Source organism: Microcebus murinus, chromosome 5 (genome assembly GCF_040939455.1).
Source record: "Microcebus murinus isolate Inina chromosome 5, M.murinus_Inina_mat1.0, whole genome shotgun sequence".
Taxonomy (NCBI): domain Eukaryota; kingdom Metazoa; phylum Chordata; class Mammalia; order Primates; family Cheirogaleidae; genus Microcebus; species Microcebus murinus.
The window spans coordinates 103,200,490-103,220,421 of record NC_134108.1 but is presented as its reverse complement, the minus strand read 5'-3'; the positions used below and the strand labels follow the sequence as shown (position 1 = coordinate 103,220,421).

Below are 19,932 nucleotides of genomic sequence, written 5' to 3'. Positions count from 1 at the left end.
GACTGTCTCATGTTGTGACCTCAGCTGTGGCCTCTGCTATCCATTCTCTCTTGGTTTCTGTCCAAATGAAGAGAGTTTGGGCAAAAACCTGGTCCTCCAGCCTTCTCATTGACACTGAGTTGCTGATATCCTTCTAGAATCCCTTTGCTGTTTGAAACAGCCAGAGTTGGATGGTGTCGTTGGCATCCAGAATCATCCCTGGCATGGTTAGGCAGCACCATGCCCTGCAAGGATGCAGAGCTAGGATTCAAACCTGAACCCTGTTTCACTCCAAGGCTTGTGTCATTAACCACACAACACTATTGTATTAGTCACAGCCCCAGAAAGACACAGGTAGCTCACTGAAACTGGGTAATTAAGGATTGTTTAATAAGGATGTGGTAGAATTTGGGGGGAACTGGTAAGGGCTGCTTCAGTACACTGAGGCTGGCGACAGTGGCGAGTCATTGCCACCTCTGGGCCTGCAGGAGCAAGAGGATGGAGCAGGTGGCTGAGCTTAGAGATAAGAGCTGTGTGGTGAGGGGCTTGGTGGAGGCTTCAGAGAGGAATGCAGCCACTCCTGCCACCACCAGGGACAATCCTAAGGTTAGAACCCTGACCTCACTCTCCCCACCCTCTGCTCTTCTGTCTTGCTGCCCCTTGGCTCAACCCACCAGGAGCTGGTGGCCAGGGGGCCTGTTGATGTAGCCACCCTGGTCGGGTTCCTGGGCAGGGCAGGGAGGGTGGCCTGCGGGTCCAAACGGGAGAATATCCAGCACAAACATTTCTCTTCCAATTTAGCGTATATAATTTTTCTGGCAAGTTTAATACATTGGACTCAAATACCACTTTATCTATAACTAAATCTAACATGCAAGCAAGCACACTAGCCTGTGCAGTTGGTATCTATATGAGCGGGTCATGGGCTTTGCTGAGGAGCATGATGACTTCTTGAAAACAAGCTTGAGCACCACCCGCTCAGAAAGGGCTGTATGCTAGAACGCAGCGGGTCTGGAGGGGCCCTGGAGTCTAAGAATTTGTTTTATGCTCCAGAAGGATCTGACTACACCACCCTAATGCGTTCTGACTCTCCCAAAGAGTATTTAATTATAGTACCCCCTTGCCCTGGATTTTTGTCCAATTCATAAACAGGAGCAACACTGGAATTGCTAAAGGGCAGGTCCCAGCCCAGCAGCCTTGGCATGCAAACACCGTGTGCTATGTGTGTAGTCACTGCCTCTGAGCCGCTTGGTTCTTCTGGACAGATCCACAGCTCCTGGGTCAAGTGCTCCTCTGAAGAGTCTCACCAGAGCATCAGGATGAAATAAATGCCCCTCACACATCTTCTAATGGACTCAGAACTGGGGGGTCAGCGATAACCTCTCTGGGGTTAGTGCCGTCACCTGGGCAGGTTCTCAGAGAGCAGTGTTCAGGCTAACGGGGAAGCCCTTATGTGACGGAAGTGGGCTCAGAAAGAGGGAGACTGTGCCTTAGCGCTCAGGGCGTTTTCTTCACCTTTGTGCTGATTGTAGGAATGTGTTTTCCAAACGTAAGACAGATTGAGTGTGTGGGAAAGCTTGATTGCTCTTGGGGAATTTAGGATGATATCGACCTTGGCCATTGCTAAATTGGAATGGAAGGACCCAATCCCATGAGGTCCCTTTTCCCTTCAGAGCCCAAAGGGGTAGGAAATAGCAAAATCCTGATTGAAATCCGTGAGCTATCAAAAGACGCAGGTGGGCCTGGGTACCTATTTCCTGAGTAAGGGCACACTGGAGCGGGGACAAGAGCTAAAGGGGGAGCTCCGAGGAGGAGGAGGAGGAGGAGGAGGAGGAGGAGGAGGAAGGCAGAAGGAGGAGCCAGGAGAGCACATGGGGACAGCCTTCCGAGCTTCAGTGGAGAGTTTGTCACCCCACCCTCCCTGCCCCTGTGAAATACAGGAAGAGAGGCATTCAGACATAGGCAGAACTCCAAGCTGTTCTATTCTACATGGCTTTGGGGCCCTTCAGGAAACGAGCTCTTCAGTTTTCGTTCTTGCCAGTAAGCGGTGACATTATTCATGTGGCTTCATTCTAGTCCCATGCATCTCTGCCTTCATGGAATTAGTTGCAGGATCCAGAGACAAAATGCACAAAGCACGCCCGATCTCGTCCATCAATGCTATCCTGCAGACCCCATCTCCTCCTGCCAGTATTTCCCCAGGACAGGGTATTCCACTTGCTTTCTCTTTCCCAAATATGCAATTCTTGCTATGGTGTCTTGTTTTCCCCACGTTGCATGGTTTTCAACGCCCTTTTCTGGGGGTGTTGGAAAGCGCCACGTATGAAGAGTGATGCCTCAGTGTCTGAGGCTGGAGAGAGGGAGTCCCAGCGGTGGGGTGAGCAGGATGGGATGCTCCTGGAGCGGGAGCTCTGCCCAGGTCAGGCCGAAAGTGCACCGTTCCAGGGCGAGGACGAGCCAGAGAAACACCGGGTGTGGCCGCTGTGCCTCACAACCCCACAGGAGAGCAGCAGCGGAAAGCACTGGACTGTCTTTGGTTCACGCAAACCCCGAGCCGCCTGTGGAAGGAAGGGCACGTTGGGGGCTACGTCTTCTCTTCTGAGAGGGCAAAGGGCACAGCCGGGGTTATCGGTGAAACAAGGGGCGTCGGCAGGGCCAGGAAGGTGGGATCCTGACCTTAGACATAGCCAGTGATCCCAGGTAAAATTCATGTCATTGACACGCACACAACCCAGTTTCTCCACCCCCCACCCCTCTCGCGGCACAACCATGGGTTCATCTATCTACAGTCAAAATGACTTCTGGTGACAGCAAGCAAGACGGTGAAGACCAGGCTCTTAGTCAGGAGTCCACAGGCCACGGGGACGACAATGCTGAACACAGAGACCCTGGAGGAGAGAAGAGATTGAGTGTGGCTCCTGGCAATGACTCCTCCTCACTTGAGTGCTCCCTCTGCACAAGGCCTGCATGTCCTCGTCCTACCCGCTCAGCTTCTTCCAGCACCCTCCCCACACCGTCTGACCCCGTGCCTCCGCTCCCACTGACGAGAAATATGTTCAGCAGACAGCACAGGACCCACGCCCAGGAAAGGCCCGGGATGGAGGGCGAGCTGATCAGCCCCGACGTCCTCCTGTGTGACGTGGACCCACCTCCTGGGATAGTCACCTCACCTCTTCGGCCTCAGTTTCCTCATCTTTAAACCCAGAAGAATCCAACCGTACTGAAAACCCCGTCGTGAATTTTTATAGATTGCAGTAAATTCATTCTAAGGGTTCTGGGTGAACATCAATAGGGATCATAAGAAAGAGCCGCAAACGAGTGAGGGAACAGAGCCTGTGCGGTCAGCGGACGCAGACTCAGGTGAGAACACGAAGGACTCTGCGTGACAGACACGGGGAAAAACGGGGGAACAGGTGCAGTGGAACAAACAGAAGGCCAGATATACAGCTAATGTTATACGAGGATTTAACATGTAAGGAAATCCAGGACCCAGTAGGTAAAGTGAGGATTGTTTAGCAAATAGTCTTGCAGTGTCTGGAGAGCCACATGATGAGAAGAAATCTTTTCTAAAATTTATACCATGCAGCAAAAAATCTTCCCCATGGACTAAAGTTTTAAATGAAATGGCAAAAAAAAAAAAAAAATCATAGGGAAGGTCACAAGGAAATAGAATCAAGTGCATTAAAAAACAAAGCAAAGCAATCAGTTTAAATTCAACACACCAGCCTACACAAAACTTAAAACCGAATGCACAAACTAGCAAAGAGGGAAACGACAGTATGCTGACAGAAAGCAGAAAACTGTCCATTTGCCTGAAGTTCACCCCTGGCAGTGGGGCCCACCCTGTAGCACAGGGGGCTGCATTCCCAAGGCTGCCCGGTCAAGGTCAGCGACTGTCGGCAGTGGCCAGATACCAGACGGGTGTCTCTCTTTGCAACATTGTTGCAGTGCTCTGACCGGCCTCCCGTCTGGCCTGATTGGAGTCTTGCAGCCGGCAGGTCGGGTTTCTGGGCTCAGCTAACCCCATCTCCTCCCCACGTCTCTCCTGCCAGCGTCGGCACTGTCCCCTCACAGCCTTCTACCATTTCCAGCAGACTGCCTTCCGCGTCACCTTCAGAGACTGCACATGGGCCACCAATGCCCTGAGAAGTCTGGGCATCTGTGTGTCCCTGGTGTTGGTTAGAACTGCCCTTTAAGAAATCACCATGGGTGAGGGAGTGTTGGTACTCCAGCTCCCTGCCCCGTGCAGCTCTAAAGGTGACCCGTGGTCCCCAGAGCTCCCTTGCAAGACTGAGGCAAAGCTACCCCGGTGAGACCTGCCTTGGTTATGACCCATTTGCTCGGCTTCCTTCCCTTCCCAGCCCCCTTCCTCAATGGCTTTGTGGGAGATTTTGTTCAAAGCATTTTAGCAAGACTTTTTTCCCGTGGCCTGCTTCTGGGGAACCCAGCTTGAGCCAGGGTGATCATGGCTGTCTCTGCAGTGCCTCACTGTCCCCAGGTTGGGGGCTCACCACTTCTAGCGCCTGGAAAAGCAACTTCTTGCACTAAGTTCCTTCTTTTTCAAACAGCTGCAGGGGCTTCCGCTTTCCTGACTGGACTCTCACTGCCAGAAAAATTGGATGTTGGATGGTATTTTTAATAGATCACGTTAACGGAAAACGTGATCTATTAACGGATAACGTGTATTTCTCTAGCGGAAATACAGGCAAAGATTATGTACTCTCAACTTACGTATTGGAAAATGAAAGTAGTGAGAAAAGAAAAATGTTGACACTGACCAGATCTTTCATTTGATTTATCCCACAAAGACCTACTGAGCACTGAGTCTGTACCAGGCACTTAGGTGTTGGTGAAATGATACAAGGAAAAAAAGGCACTGCCTCTACTCACAGGAAGCAGGACCCCACATTCATAGAAAAATTAAGGCAGGTACCACTTCTCATCCATTTTAGCAGGAATATGTTTAAAAAACTAACTTTGTGTTATCAGCAAGTCTACAGTGAGTCTGCTTCACTTACACTTCATGGCTCACACCATAAACTGTGTCCAATCTGTTGGAAGACCCTTGAACTATGCTATATGTGTGCAGGATAATATCAATGTTCAAATTCTTCTCTGGGAATTATGTCTGGATAAACAATTTAAAAGAAGACATCTGCAAGAGTGAGGTCATCTCAAAGTTATTGATACTATAAAAAAAATCAAAACAAATATCAGTGTCTCAGAACTGACAAATGATTATGTAAGTTATGGCTCTTCCAACTGATAGAAAAGTATTCATCCATTAAAATTATATTTATGAAGACTAGCTAGCAGCATCAGAGAATAAATTGTAGCACGGAAAATAATGGAAGTGTTTATGATCAGAATTGCTGCCATGTTAAAATATGTATAAACATGAATAAAACTAGAAAAGAATATGGAGGAAAAATACATGTTAGATAAGTGGGAATGTGGAAGAATATTTCTTTCCCTGTTAATTCAGTATTTAATGATAAACCCATTCTAAGATAAATCAACATTTAATAATAGCTGCAGGGGCGCCTGATGCTACATTAGTGTTTCTTACCTTTGCCTGTACATTGGAAATCTCCTGAAGAGCTTATAAAAAATGCTAACAGGCCTTACCTCTAGAAATTCTGATTCTGTTGATCTGTGACAGGGCACATGCATCAGTGTTAAGAAAAAAAGAAAGAAAAAAAGAAAGCAAAGCGAAAACAAATCCTCCGGATAATCCTAACAGGTAGCTATTCTGAGAGCCGGTGGCTAGATCGTCTCACCCAGCTCTGGCTTTCTAGCATCCCTGCTGAACCGACAGGGGAACTGACGCCAGAGAGGGCTCCTGACGCGCCCAAGTTCACACAGTCTGGCTGACACTGGAATGCAGGGCCCCACTCAGAGTGCGTTCACCACTACCCATTAGCCCCTGGGGCTGGGTAAGGTCCCTTGGAATTTGGGAAGCATGCCACTACTGTGGTGTTCAAGGAAACCGGGAGGCGGACCTGAGGAGAATGACAGCCTTGCGGAGAGCCTCCCCTCACTCCGTCACCACCTCTTCCTTCCCCCGGACATTTCTACCCCCACTGAGGTGACTCAAGCCTGCTCGTGCCCCACCCTCCCCAGCCCCCCACCCGCATCCTCTCAGCACATGGAGTAGGGAGCAAAGGGCTCAATGTCCAATCCAGGGACCCAGAGGCCTGGAAACCATACCTGGTGACATTTGTCACATTTTGAAGGGTGACTCCAGGGCCAGGAGTGGAGATGACAGTAGTGGAACGGAATGGAGCTTGGGTGATGGTGCTGGAGCTGGTATATGGCGGGGTCAAGGCCTCGATGGTAGTAGGAGGAACTCTGGTAGTCTCAGGCAAGATCTCAGTAGGATTCTTGTCGGAGGCAGTAATACCTAGAGGATTTGCATGAAGTCACATTAGGAGGATGGACGGATGGATAGATAAGTGGATGATTGTATGGATGTATTGTTGGTAAGTAGGTGGATGGATGGTTGGATGGATGGATGGATGGATGGATGGATGGATGGATGGATGAGGAAGGGGTGAATGGGTGGATGGAGGGATGAGTGGATGGATGGGTAGGTGGAAAGGTAAATAGAGCTGAGAAGGGAAATGCACATGGCCAAAAAACAAGGTTTTCTTTTGCTAAAACCAAAGAAATGCTGTTGGATCCACCTCAGTCGGAGACAGGAAGAAGGAAAGGAAAAAGGGAGGCAGGGAAGGAGGGAGGTAGGAGGGAAGAAGAAAGGAATTTTCAGGCTACTAATATTGTTGGAACTGCACTTGCCTGCTACTCCTCACCAATCCACATGCCCCCACCTTCTCCAAGAATAATTCCCTGATCACTCTACCCTGTATCATTTACTCTGCCTTTCATTCACCTGTAGGTGTGGCGTGTTGCTTCACAAATTATCTTTTATTTACATATTGTATATGTACCTTGTCTTTCTTAGGCTTAGCATTGCCCTGACGCTGGGAACTTGAACCCATCTCCCTTTGGCCTGTCTTCCATACGTTATTCCTTAATTCAGCAACTACCAAGGGCCTGCTACGTGCCAGAAACTACATCATGTGCTAAGGATAGAGGGCTCAGAAAGGCGCTGGTCCTCCTCTCAAGCAGCTCTGAGATGAATGGGGGAGACAGGTAAGCAAACCGGTCTCTGCTATCCAGTGAGTTGATGTTGTGCACAAAAGGACACAAAATGAGCTCTAGAGATTCAACCCCCAAATGGGGGCCACAAGGACCAGCAGCACCAGCAGCACCGGCATCACTGGGGAGCTCATTAGAAATGCAGATTCTTGGGTCCCCTCTGTACCTATTCAGCCAGAGTCTGCCTTTGAAAGAAGGTCCCCAGGTGGCACGTGCCCATGGCAAGGTCTGAAGAGCACTGCCTTAGAAGCACACAGACAGGCCACCAAATGCATCTGTGGGAGGGGCACGGTGGGTCGCAGGAGGCTTCCCAAGGACGGGGATTCTAAGTGGAGACCTAAGGAATGAGACTAAATTATCCCACATTTGCTGTTCACCTTAATTGTACCCCAATTGTACTACAACAGCACCCCAAATTAGGCACTGCTACCCAAAGGGAATGTCATATATAGCAGCCCCTACTTGCTATTAGACCAAATGCTTCTCGAGGACCTCAGATGAGAGACACGGAGCTTCCAGGAGGAAGACAGGCTGCTAGGAATCCAAGCCCCAGCTCTGCGGGCGCTACCACCACGACCCCATCCTCGCCTGGCCCGCCTCTCCCCACCCACCCCCACGTCGCTCACCCTTGGCCACCACCAGGTGGACACGAAACGCCAGGAGTTCAGGGTCTACGGGAGGGTCGTAGGCCACACACTGATACAGTCCCGAGTCTTCTACTTGAAGGTTTGTAATCCGTACTTTCAGTACGGTATCATGGGGGACTTCTTCTAGCGTGATCCTCCCCGTTTGGACTTGAATGGGCTCCCCCGAAGGCTTCTCTATGCGCGCCATGGTCAGCGGCTCCGCTCCGTCTATCAGCCTCTGCAAAGCCTTCTTGCTGGTGGCATGTCTCCCGAAGCTGAAGGGACAGCTCCATTCCACGGAATCTCCCTCTCTCTGGACATATTTTATTGCTGCCTCGGATGATTCAGCTGCAGCTCCGAGCTCTGTTAGCAAGAAAAGAGAATTAGGTTCTGTGAGGAGGGGAGGAACCACCAGTCTTTCTCATGCAACCACGCATGCTTCAGACGAGGCCCTTGAGGCCTCCAGGGAAGGTTCGACTTTCCCCGCAAGCCCACGCTAGACCTCGGGTCTTTCTGCGGCGGGTAGTTGTTTGACTAGAAGAGTGAGACTGCATATGGTGCATGCTAATCAAATTTTATAAAATGATCATTTTGAGAGGAAAAACATTGCCTGACTGGAGGCAGATTTTTAGCTGAGACCATGAGTGGCGGGGGCATGAAGAAAGGGAAAGGTTGTGGAGAGGGCCGTGTAGCCCTCTATGAAAAGTGAATGCAAGCCCTCTATGAAAAGCCCCATGAAAAGTGAATGCAAAGACATGGTACTAGCAGAGTGTCTCCTCAGGACAGCTTGAGGAACTGTGTCCATGTCCGGGCAAAGAGACCATTGGATAGACGGTGAGGAAGCCATCTGAGAGCATGGTAGACACTGACATCTGCCTGTGATATCGGCCCTCCCTCCCACCTTCACTGGGAAGCAAAGCACCTCTTTCTCAGGGCAGCCATCCTCTGCGGCTCCACTGATGGGGCTGTCCACATCAGTGGGCACATGACACAGACTCTGCCAATCAAAGTCCCCCATCATCCTGGCCATGCTGATTGGTTTAGGAAAGAGCACATGACTTGGCTGGACCTATCAGGGAGAATCCTCCCTCAGCCTATATAGCTATTAAGAAAAATATTTTAAAAAAATAAAAAAAGAAAAATATTCATTCCTGCTGGGGTTGATAGATCAGTGAGATATGAAACATTCTACAATGTGGAAATAGGCTACCTGCGAATGAGGCCAGGGACAGACAGAGAGAACACGCATGAGCATGTGTGCACAAGCTAACAGCATTATCTGAGTCACAGACTCAGCTGTGCTCCAACCCAGCACCCCTTGTACTTCCTAGTACCTGAGCCTAGAAATGCTCCCTCCTGTTTTTGATGTCGAGGAGTCACGGCAGTGGGTCTCCATTGGGGGCACAATTTTTGCCCCCCTGGGGACACTAGGCAATATCTGGACATTTTTGGTTGTTATAACCTGGGATGGGGTGGATGCAACTGGCATCCAGAGGAGGCCAAGGATGCTGCCAAGCACCCTACAGTGCACAGAGCAGCCCCCACAACAAAGAATTGCCCCACCCAAAATGTCAATAGTGCCGCATTGGAGAACCTCTGGTCACAGGGACAATAGTTTCAATCACACTCTTGGAGGTTGAACCAGATTAACCACCTAGAATTGGGAGTGATCTTCTCTGGTCCAGGAGTCTTCTCTGGAGCCTTCTCTGGAGCCTTGCTGATGGGTGGCCAAGCAGAGAGGGATGGAGAAGATCCAGGTGTGTGGTTACAGCTGGACACAGAGGGTTCTATAAGTTTACTGAGGGAATGTGGCTTATCCATTCCAGCCTGGGACACCTTCCTGCATGGAACCCCAAATAATGGGCTAAACAGTCTGACCTACAGTTTTCTGAGTCAAACTGCGGTGCAGGTTTGCCACACCTGCTGCTGTTATTAATACTACTACGAGGCCGGGCACGGTGGCTCACACCTGTAATCATAGCATTCTGGGAGGCTGAGGCGGGCAAGTTGCCGGAGGTCAGGAGTTCGAAACCTGCCTGAGCAAGAGCGAGACCCAGTCTCTACTGTAAATGGAAAGAAAATAATTGGCCAACTAATATATATAGAAAAAATTAGCTGGGCATGGTGCCGCATGCCTGTAGTCCCAGCTACTCGGGAGGCTGAGGCAGAAGGATTGCTTGAGCCCAGGAGTTTGAGGTTGCTGTGAGCTAGGCTGATGCCGAGGCACTCACTCTAGCCTGGGCAACAAAGCAAGACTCTGTCTCAAAAAATAATAATAATACATACACACACTGTAATCCTTATGTGCTAGTGAAAAATGCCAAGGGCTGCCCCTTTGGTGGAAGCCCTGCATGCCCACCCAGGATAAGCAAACAGCTCTGCCTGACTATGGGAAGACCCAACTCAGGGACTCATGAGCATTTTGAAGGTGAAGCCAGGCTTGAAGGCTGATTCTTCTGGGGCCAGACTTCAGTTTCTAAGGAAACCTTGCAAACAAGCCTCCTGGACAGTTCCCATGAACTCCGGTCAGGAATTCCCCTCCGAGAGACAGGCGAGCAGAGGCCGAGGGGGCCCTAAGCCAAGTCTGGTTCCCTTGTTTGTTCACTCATCCATCCGTCTGTGGCTGACTGTCTTCTCTGTGCCAGGCACGGTGCTGGGCTCTGCGAAAGTCACAGAGATTCTATCCTCAAGTTTCCACCACCAAAGCCCTAACCTCTTAAATTAATATCACAGAGAAATCTCCATTATTTGCCAGCTCCCCAGAAGAGGGGGAAGTGACAGGTGACTGAGTGTGCTTACAAATTTGCCTAATCTCTTGTGAAAGGAGACAGTATGCAATGAAGGCTGAAGTGCTATCTATGCACCATTACAAGAAGGAAACTCCTTATAATATGTTAATAAAAAGGATAACAAATTCTATCTATTGAATATTATGTGCTATGTACTTTGGAAAAAAACAATCTTATTTAATCTTTACAATTTAAAAGGTTAAAACCATTATTCTTCCCATTTTATAGATAATGAAACTGAGGCACAGACAGGTTAAGGCATTTGCCCAAAGTCTCACAGTAGTTAAGTAGTGGAGCCAGGGTACAAACGTGAGGAGGCTGATTCCAGAGTCTGCTATAAAGCACTGGGCTACGTTGCCCAACGAGGCTGTCAAATAGGAATTGGAGCAGTCCTGGCCCAAGCTCGCGTAGGTATCTGGAAGGAGATTTTAGGGTAATATACTCCCACAGGGCATAATGAGATATAGACCACTGGTTATCTCTCGCACAATTCCACATCCTTCAACCCTCTGCCGTCTCCCAGTTCTCCTTCAGAAAAACACAAAACACACTGGTTCATGAGAACCGAATTCCCACCTCCCCACCCAGATTATCACCCAGCTCCAAGGACACCCAAAGCAAGGTTTGTGGTCAAGCTCTGGAAGGCAGTTGTCCATAACTTTGCCCAGAGGAGTGGGTCCCAGGAAGACCCTCTTCCTGATCTTTCATGTCTTCCCACAGCAAACCTTGCTTTCAGCTCATGTCAACATTTTCCCTCTGTTATTCATAAGGGGTAGGAGGAGGAGTGACCAAAGTCCCAAATGCTCCTGTTGTTAAGGCAGGTGTGATCTGTGCAGATTATAAGAGGAGAAAAGTAAGGGCTGGGGGATGGACCAGCCCTGCTAAGCCTGAACAGCAGTGCCCTCGGCCCCAGCATGCAATGGAGAGCTGGGGTGCCGCCCTCCACCAACCAGGGCGCCAGGCCTCTCCGTTCACATCTGTGTCCTCAGCTGTAGCATATCTGCTGGCCCATAGCAGGCTACTGGGAAATAGTTGTTAAATAAATTATGTCTTTTGGATTGGACAGACAGTCAATGTCAAAAGCATCATGATAGAATATAAGGGGAAAAAATCAGCATCGAATAAAATTATTTTATATCATGCCAAAGTTAGATTTACTTTATCCTAATTCTGTCCAGGGCTTTGCATGTCTCTGACAACATCAAAGTATACAGACATCTTGCTTCCCTAACTCATCCCTGTTTTCGCTTCTGTGCTCAGGCCCTGGACATCCTCCTGATTCTGCTAGGCTTGGGTACAGCAGCCCCATCTGCCATCGCTACTTCTTGGATGGCTACATGCTCTGGAGCTTCAAAACAAAAAGGACCCCCTGAGGCCTCCCCTGCTTACGCCCCTTCCTTGCCTTACCTGAGACCAGGAGCGCCCACAGCAGCCCCAGGAGCCAGACCGTCCTCATCCTTCCTGGGCATCAACTCCAACTGCCGCCGCGGGCTCCTGGGACAGCTACAAGACGCCACTCTGACCTACAGGCTCTGGAAAGTTGCACAACAGGATATGAGGCCATTCCTGGGAGGCACTGATGTTCTGTTTCATCACGAGTGGTTCTGGCCCCAGACGTCAGCGCAGGAACCGAGAGACCAGGGCTCGAGTTCCAGTTAAGCTTCTGTGAACTCCAGTTTCCTTTCTCTGGGACTGATGAAGATTACAAACCTTACAATCGCTTATCGAGAATAATGCTTTCGTGTAAGTAGCAGTAAGTTATTACTATCAGGAGGAACAGAGGGCCCTCGGCTCTCCTGAGATCCGCCCGTTCTCATCCAGATCAGGATAGTGAAGAGTGTCCGGCCCGTGGAGGGACAGGTTGGGATAATTCTGTCTCGCTTTCAGGGTTTTTGTGAGGATTAAACAAGCTCTCTGTGTAAAGTGCTCAGCGCGGCTGTACCTAACACACGTGTTATTTCTACGTGCTGGGCTGCTCGCCCCCACCGTTTCTCTTGGCTTCTGCTGACTCAAGGCCACCTCCTCTTCATCACCAGCCGGCCACACCTTGCACCTGCCCTCAGCATTGTCACAGACATGGCCTGAGAGCTCAGAGGGATGTAGGTGACCCCAGAAACGATTTGAGAGGATATTGCTTCCATTAAACAAGAATAGACTTAGATTTCAAAAAAAAAAAAAAAAGGAAGCAGGGTTAGGGGCAATGAAGAAAGAAGGAAAGAGAAAGAAGTAAAAAAGAAAAGACAGAAAGAAGGGAAAGCAGACCCCATACAAGAAGCAACAAAAGGCAGATTTGATAGCACCAAAATCGAATCAATAATGGAAAGGACTCACTTCAGAAATACTCCCAAATGCGGAATGAATGGATATTTTAAAGAGCTCAGAAATTTGTGGGAGCACAAATCATAGAAACCCAACCTGCAAATAAGAGATGTCGTTAAGATATAAAATGGAATGGTGGATCATAAACAAAGATTTAAAAGTATATTTTTAAAAAACACTTTCTAGATCTGAGAAGAAACCTAAAATTGGAGGTTGAAGGAGTTCAACGTAGGCAAGGAAAAAATTCATGAAGTGAGACCAAGACTGTGAAGTTGTTAGGTGAAATTTTTTAAAATTTAAATAGACTCCTGCTGCTAAACAAACAGGAAAAAATACGACTTGATTCCTTCAAAGGAATTGATGTAAGAAGGACTCATATTTCTTCTCTGAGTAACAAATGCCAAGAGTGAGATGAGGTGTCATGAACAATTTGACCCTAGAAGTTTATGCAAACTGATTTTGCAATTTTCTGACTCGGAGAGGAACCTCCATGATTTCATAGCCGTGAGTCAGATGAACACAATGTACTTAAGTAAACAAAACCCTTTTCTTACAACACGTACATAATGGCTATTCCACACACTTTCTCCATTTTTGTGTCTTCACATACCCTTTGTGGTGAGGGTTAAGTTCCTGGAAGATTAAGAGGAAACTTTTAATTAAATAGTCCAAGAAGGATTTCTAATTAGACTTGAATATCACCAGAAGCTGACTTGACTTACACACTGTCATAAGGACACACAGCACCTGCATTTAAATGAGAACACAGTCTTTCTCCAATAGTTTGGGCACTTTGTGTGCTTGAGGCTAACAGAATGCGAATACAGTCTTGCGCAGCTTCAAGATGGGGATATGTTCTGAGAAATGAGTCGTTAGGCAGTTTTGTTGCCATGGGAACACCATGGTGTGTACTTCCCCAACCTAGAGGGTACCGCCTGCTACATTCCTAGGCTACGCGATATAGCCTATCACTCCTAGGCTACAGACCTACACAGCATTTACTACCCTGAATACTGTAGGTGAATGCAACACGGTGGTATTTGGGTATCTAAACACAGAAAAGGTACAGTAACAATACAGTATTATAATCTCATGGGTCCACCCTCCTGTATGTGGTCTGTTGTTGAGTGAAACACCATTATGCGGTGCATGCCTGTACTCTCTAATCACCATCCCCTTATTTTCCTGGGGAAATCAATGACCTATCCAGTATTTGAAATTCTCAAACAAACTTCTCCCAACAAGCTATTATCTCTTAAGGCCTCCCATCAAATAGCCCCTGTTGACAGAGGATGGCAGGGAACCAGCTAGCCAAGGGAAGTAGAGTTTCAGAACCCCTGCTCAGACCAGGGTAGAGAAGTGTTCATCAAAGGGACAACTGAATGAATAACCAGCTCCCTCACACAATCAGTAAACAAGCACCCCAATCATGGGATGGGAACCTTTGTCAAGCTTGCTGACAGCAGCTGCATCAGCCTTTCACCTACTCTGAAAGCGTGTATACAATTAAATATGAGCAACCTTGTTACCATAATAACCAAATCAGGCGAAAACGTCACAAGAAAAAAAAAACTACTGATCAATATCCCTTATAAATACAGACACAAAAATCCTCAACAAAACACTAACAAATTGAATACAACAACATATAAAAAGAATTATACACCATGACCAAGTAGGGTTTATACCCAGAATGCAGCATTGATTCAACATATGAAAATTAATCAATGTCAGACACCATAATAATAGTATACAGAGGAAAAAAACACATAATCATCTCAACAGATGCAGAAAAAGCATTTGACAAAATTCAACACTCTTATGATAAAAGCACTCAACAAACGAGGACAAGAAAGGAATTTTCTCAACTTGATAAAGGACATCCATAAAAAACCTATAACTAACATCATGTATAATGTTCAACATTTTACTGGAGATTCTAACCAGGGAAAATAGGCAAGAAAATAAAATTAAAGGCATCAGATTAGAAAGGAAGAAAGAAAACCATCTATATTCACAAGTGACATGATCCTGTACATAGAAAATTCTTGAATTGATAAATGAATTCAGTAAAGTCTCAGGATACAAAATCAATACAGAGGCATTGATATACGCCAGCAACAGTCAAAGTGAGAACCAAATTAAAGACTCGATTCCCTTCAAAATAGTAAGAAAGAAAATAAATTACCTAGGAATATATTTAACTAAGGAGGTAAAAGACCTCTACAGGGAGAACTATGAAACACAGAAGAAGGAAATAGCAGAAGATGTAAACAGGTGGAAGACCATACCATGCTCGTGAGTGTGTAGAATCAACTTTGTTAAAATGTCTATACTATCCAAAGTGGCCTACAGAGTCAATGCAATCCCTATTAAAATGCCATCATCATTTTTCAAAGATACAGAAAAAATAATTTTACTCTTCATATGGAACCAGATAAGACCTGTATAGCAAAAGCAATCCTAGGCAATAAAAACAAAATGGAAGGTATCAATTTACCAGACTTCAAACTATACTACAAGGCTATGACAATTAAAACAGCTTGGGGCTGGCACAAGAACAGGGATAGTGATCAGTGGAACAGAATAGAGAACCCAGATATAAAACCATCCTCATATAGCCATCTGATCTTCACCAAAGCAGACAAAAACATACACTGGGGAAAAGAATCCTTATACAATAAATGGTGCTTGGAAAACTGGATAGCCACATGTAGAAGACTCAAGCAGGACCCACACCTTTCACTTCTCACAAAAATCAACTCATGCTGGGTAACAGACTTGAACCTTAGGTGTGAAACTATTAGAATTCTAGAGGAAAAATTGGAAATACTCTTCTAGACATTGGCCTAGGCAAAGAATTTATGAATAAGACCCCAAAGGCAATCACAGCAGCAACAAAAATAAATAAATGGGACCTGATCAAATTAGAAAGCTTCTGAACAGCCAAAGAAACTGTCAAACAGAGCAAACAGACAACCACAGACTGGGAGAGAATTTTCACAAGCTACACATCCGATAAAGGACTGATAACTAGAATCTATTTAGAACTCAGGAAAATCAGCAAGGAAAAATCAAACAACCCTATCAAAAAGTGGGCAAAGGATATGAACAGAAACTTTTCAAAAGAAGACAAAATAATGGCCAACAAACATATGAAAAAATGCTCAAAATCTCTAATCATCAGGGAAATGCAAATCAAAACCACAATGAGATATCACTTATCTCCAGTGAGAATGGCCTTTATTAACAAGTCCCAAAACAATAAATGTTGGTGTGGATGTGGAAAGATATGAACACTCATACATTGCTGGTGGGTCTGCAAACTAGTTCAACCTCTGTGGAAAGCAATATCGAGATACCTTAAAGCGATACAAGTGGATCTATCATTTGATCCAGCAATTCCACTACTGGGCATCTACACAAAAGAACAAAAGTCACTCTATGAAGACACCCGCACTCGAGTGTTTATAGCAGCACAATTCACAATTGCAAAGATGTGTAAACAACCAAAGTGCACATCAATAAATGAGTGGATTAATAAAATATGGTATATGTATACCATGGAGTACTATTCAGCTATAAGAAACAATGGTGATATAGCACCTCTTTTATTTTCCTGGATAGAGCTGGAACCCATTCTATTAAGTGAGGTATCCCAAGAATGGAAAAACAAGCACCACATATACTCACCAGCAAACTGGTATTAACTGATCAACACCTAAGTGGACATATAGGAATCACATTTACTGGGCAGGTTGGGGGGAAGGGGATGGGTATATACATACAAAATGAGTGTGATGCGCACCAACTGGGGAATGGACACTCTTGAGGCTCTGACTCAAGGTGGGGGCAAGGGCAATATATGTAACCGTAACATTTGTACCCCCATAGTATGCTGAAATAAATAAATAAATAAATAATTTATAAGAGCTTGTACACAAGTTCAGCAAAATTGTAGGATATAAGATAAATATATAAAGATTAGTTGTATTTCTCTACAATAGCAATGAAAAATTAGAAAATAAAATGAAATGAAAAAAGCATTTCCCTTTATAACATCTAAAGAATAAATATTTAGGAATAAATTTAGCTAAAGAAATACAAGACTTACACACTGAAAACTACAAAACATTGTTGAAAGAAATTTTTTGAAAGACCTGAATAAATAGAAAGACATCTCTTATTCATGGAATGGAGACTTAATATTGCTTAAATGACAATATTCCCTAAATTGATCTATAGATTAAATGAAATCCCTATCAAAATTCTAACTTCCTCTTCTGCAGAAATTAACAGCATATACTGGCATAAATATGAACACACAAATCAACAGAATAGAATTAATGGTCCAGAAATAAACCTATGCATTTATGATAAATTAATTTTTGACAAGGGTGCCAAGACAATTCAATGGGGAAAGGATACTTTTTTGACAATTAGTTTAGGACAACTATATGTCAACATGCAAGACAATGAATTTGGATCCCTACTTTACACCATATATAAAACTAACTCAAAATTGATCAAAGACCTAAATGTAAAAGATAAAACTAAAAAACTCTTAGAAGAAAACACAGGAAAAAAATCTTTGTGACCTCAGATTAGGCAAAAATTTCTTAGCTATGATACTTAAATCACAAGCAACTGAAGAAAAAAACTAGATAAATTGGACTTTATCAAAATTAGAACCTTTCCTAATCTTGTGCTGCAAAATCATACTACAGGAAAGCAAAAGCACAACCTACAGAATAGGAGAAAGTATTTGCAAATGATAAGTCTGACAAAAATGTAGTATCCAGAATATGAAAAGAACTCTTAACAAACCAACTAAAAAAAGACAAATAACCTAATTTAAAAATGGATTCCCCAAAGAAGATATACAAGTGGCCACTGCATATTGTTCTTGAGTCACTCATACTCAGTGATGTCCTGGCAAGTGTTTAGTAACTAGCTCTCTGAAAAGATGACTGAATTGTAGTGATGGCCAATTGCTGTGATGTAGATACCCTCTCCATGGTTGACTTCAAGCTGTTAACATAGCAACCCTGGATGTAGAGTTGGAAAGATGCTTGCAATCAATTTTTGTGAGCCAGTGCAAGCTGACTCCAGCACACCACTGCTTATATTGATAATAATTCTTAACTCTGTTTTGGTTGTATAGACAGAGCTCATATAAACTCTTCCTGATGCCCATTCTTGTTAATTTTTCAATTCAGGAGTATTAGTGCTCTATCAGCTGACAGCTGGGTTTTGCTGCTAGCCCTTACTTCACAGCAGCAAGATTGTGAGCTGAGTGGGGGAAAGTGAGCAGTGAAATTTGTAAGCTTTTTATTTAGTGTCAGCAGGTCCACCATCCATGACCCAGTGTGTAGTTTTCTACACATGTTGATAAGTGTGAGTCTCCACTGAACAAACCAATTTTGCATTCACTATGCAAATCAATAGAAATTCTAGGAACATAATTGGAATAAAACATAAATTTACAAATGAACTTCCTAAACTATTGTTTATTAACTTTGACACAATTGCCAATTGGCATCAAGGTTAATGACAAAGATCAAACAAAACAAAACAAAAAATAGCATGTACCCTCTTCAAGTGCAATTTTAGTTGTATCCAATTCAACTTTAACTTTACTGTCATTTTCTGTTATATCTTGATATGAAAGCTTATTAATTAGACTTTCCTCTTTCATGAGTGTCTTAGTCTGTTTTCTGTCACTTATAGCAGAATATCCAAAACTGAGTGATTTGTCTTAAAAATCAAAAAAGGAATTTATTTCTTACAGTTACAGAGGCTAAGAAGTCCAAGCTCAAGGGGCCACATCCAGTGAGAAAACTTCTTGCTGGTGCGGGCACTTCAGAGTTTGGAGGTGGCACAGGGCATCACATGACAAGGGGACTGGGCAAGCTACTCAGGTCTCTCTCCCTCTTATTTTTTTTTTTTTTTATTTTCTTTTATCTATAGTGAGTGCCGTGGCATCAGCCTAGCTCACAGCAACCTCAAACTCCTGGGCTCAAGCAATCCCCCTGCCTCAGCCTCCCAAGTAGCTGGGACCACAGGCATGCACCACCATGCCCGGCCAATTTTTTGTATATATACTTTTAGCTGGTCAATTAATTTCTTTCTATTTTTAGTAGAGACAGGGTCTCGCTCAGGCCGGTTTCGAACTCCCGACCTCGAGCAATCCGCCCGCCTCGGCCTCCCAGAGTGCTAGGATTACAGGCGTGAGCCACCGCGCCCGGCCTCTCTCCCTCTTATAAAGCCACCAGCCTACTCCCAGGATAACCTATTGATCCATTAATCCATGAATGAATTAATTCATTCATGACCCAATCAACTCTTAAAGGCCCCACCCCTCAATACTGCCACATTGGAGATAAAATTTCAACCTCAGTTTTGGAGGGCACGAAGAAATAATAGCAATGAGCTTTTTTTCCTTGCTCATCAAAAACATTTCCTTAATTTTAAAACATGTCACATGTTGTCTTGCCATCCCATATTTTAATTATACTTTTGATGAAACTGTGGTCACTTTAGGGCTGTTCACAAATATTTAGCCTCTCCTGGTTCCTGGCCCATTTCCTCCCACTGCCCACAGCCTTTGCAGTGAGGCATGGCCTGTGATTTGCTTGGGCCAATGGGCAATGAGCAGAAATACATACCACTTAGAGTGAGGCTTTAAGAAACAGCACAGAGCCGGGCGCGGTGGCTCACGCCTGTAATCCTAGCACTCTGGGAGGCCGAGGCGGGAGGATTGCTCAAGGTCAGGAGTTCAAAACCAGCCTGAGCGAGACCCCGTCTCTACCATAAAAATAGAAAGAAATTAATTGGCCAACTAATATATATATATATATATATATATATAAATCAGCGGGGCATGGTGGCTTGTGCCTGTAGTCCCAGCTACTCGGGAGGCTGAGGCAGTGAGGTTGCTGTGAGCTAGCCTGACGCCATGGCACTCACTCTAGCCTAGGCAAGAAATCGAGACTCTGTCTCAAAAAAAAAAAAAAAAAAAAAAAAAAAAGAAACAGCGCAGAATGCACCATGTTTCC

General features: G+C 45.4%; 1 protein-coding gene across 2 annotated transcripts in view; it reads right to left on the bottom strand.

Annotated features, from left to right (window-relative positions):
* Positions 1-347: 347 nt before the first annotated feature.
* LOC105869149 (triggering receptor expressed on myeloid cells 1) overlaps positions 348-19,932 on the bottom strand; it is a 298,495-nt gene continuing 278,910 nt past the window's right edge. The window contains exons 2-5 of one of the 2 annotated variants that reach the window (XM_076003377.1): positions 11,963-12,035; positions 7,767-8,129; positions 6,190-6,382; positions 348-2,867 (exon numbers count right to left, since the gene is read on the bottom strand). In XM_076003377.1, coding sequence (XP_075859492.1) covers positions 2,759-2,867; positions 6,190-6,382; positions 7,767-8,129; positions 11,963-12,011 — 714 coding nt within the window. In that variant the 5' untranslated portion in view covers positions 12,012-12,035 and the 3' untranslated portion in view covers positions 348-2,758. Of the gene's footprint in view, positions 2,868-6,189; positions 6,383-7,766; positions 8,130-11,962; positions 12,082-19,932 lie in introns of those variants that run through there. The other variant, XM_012760797.3, reaches the window with a different exon arrangement.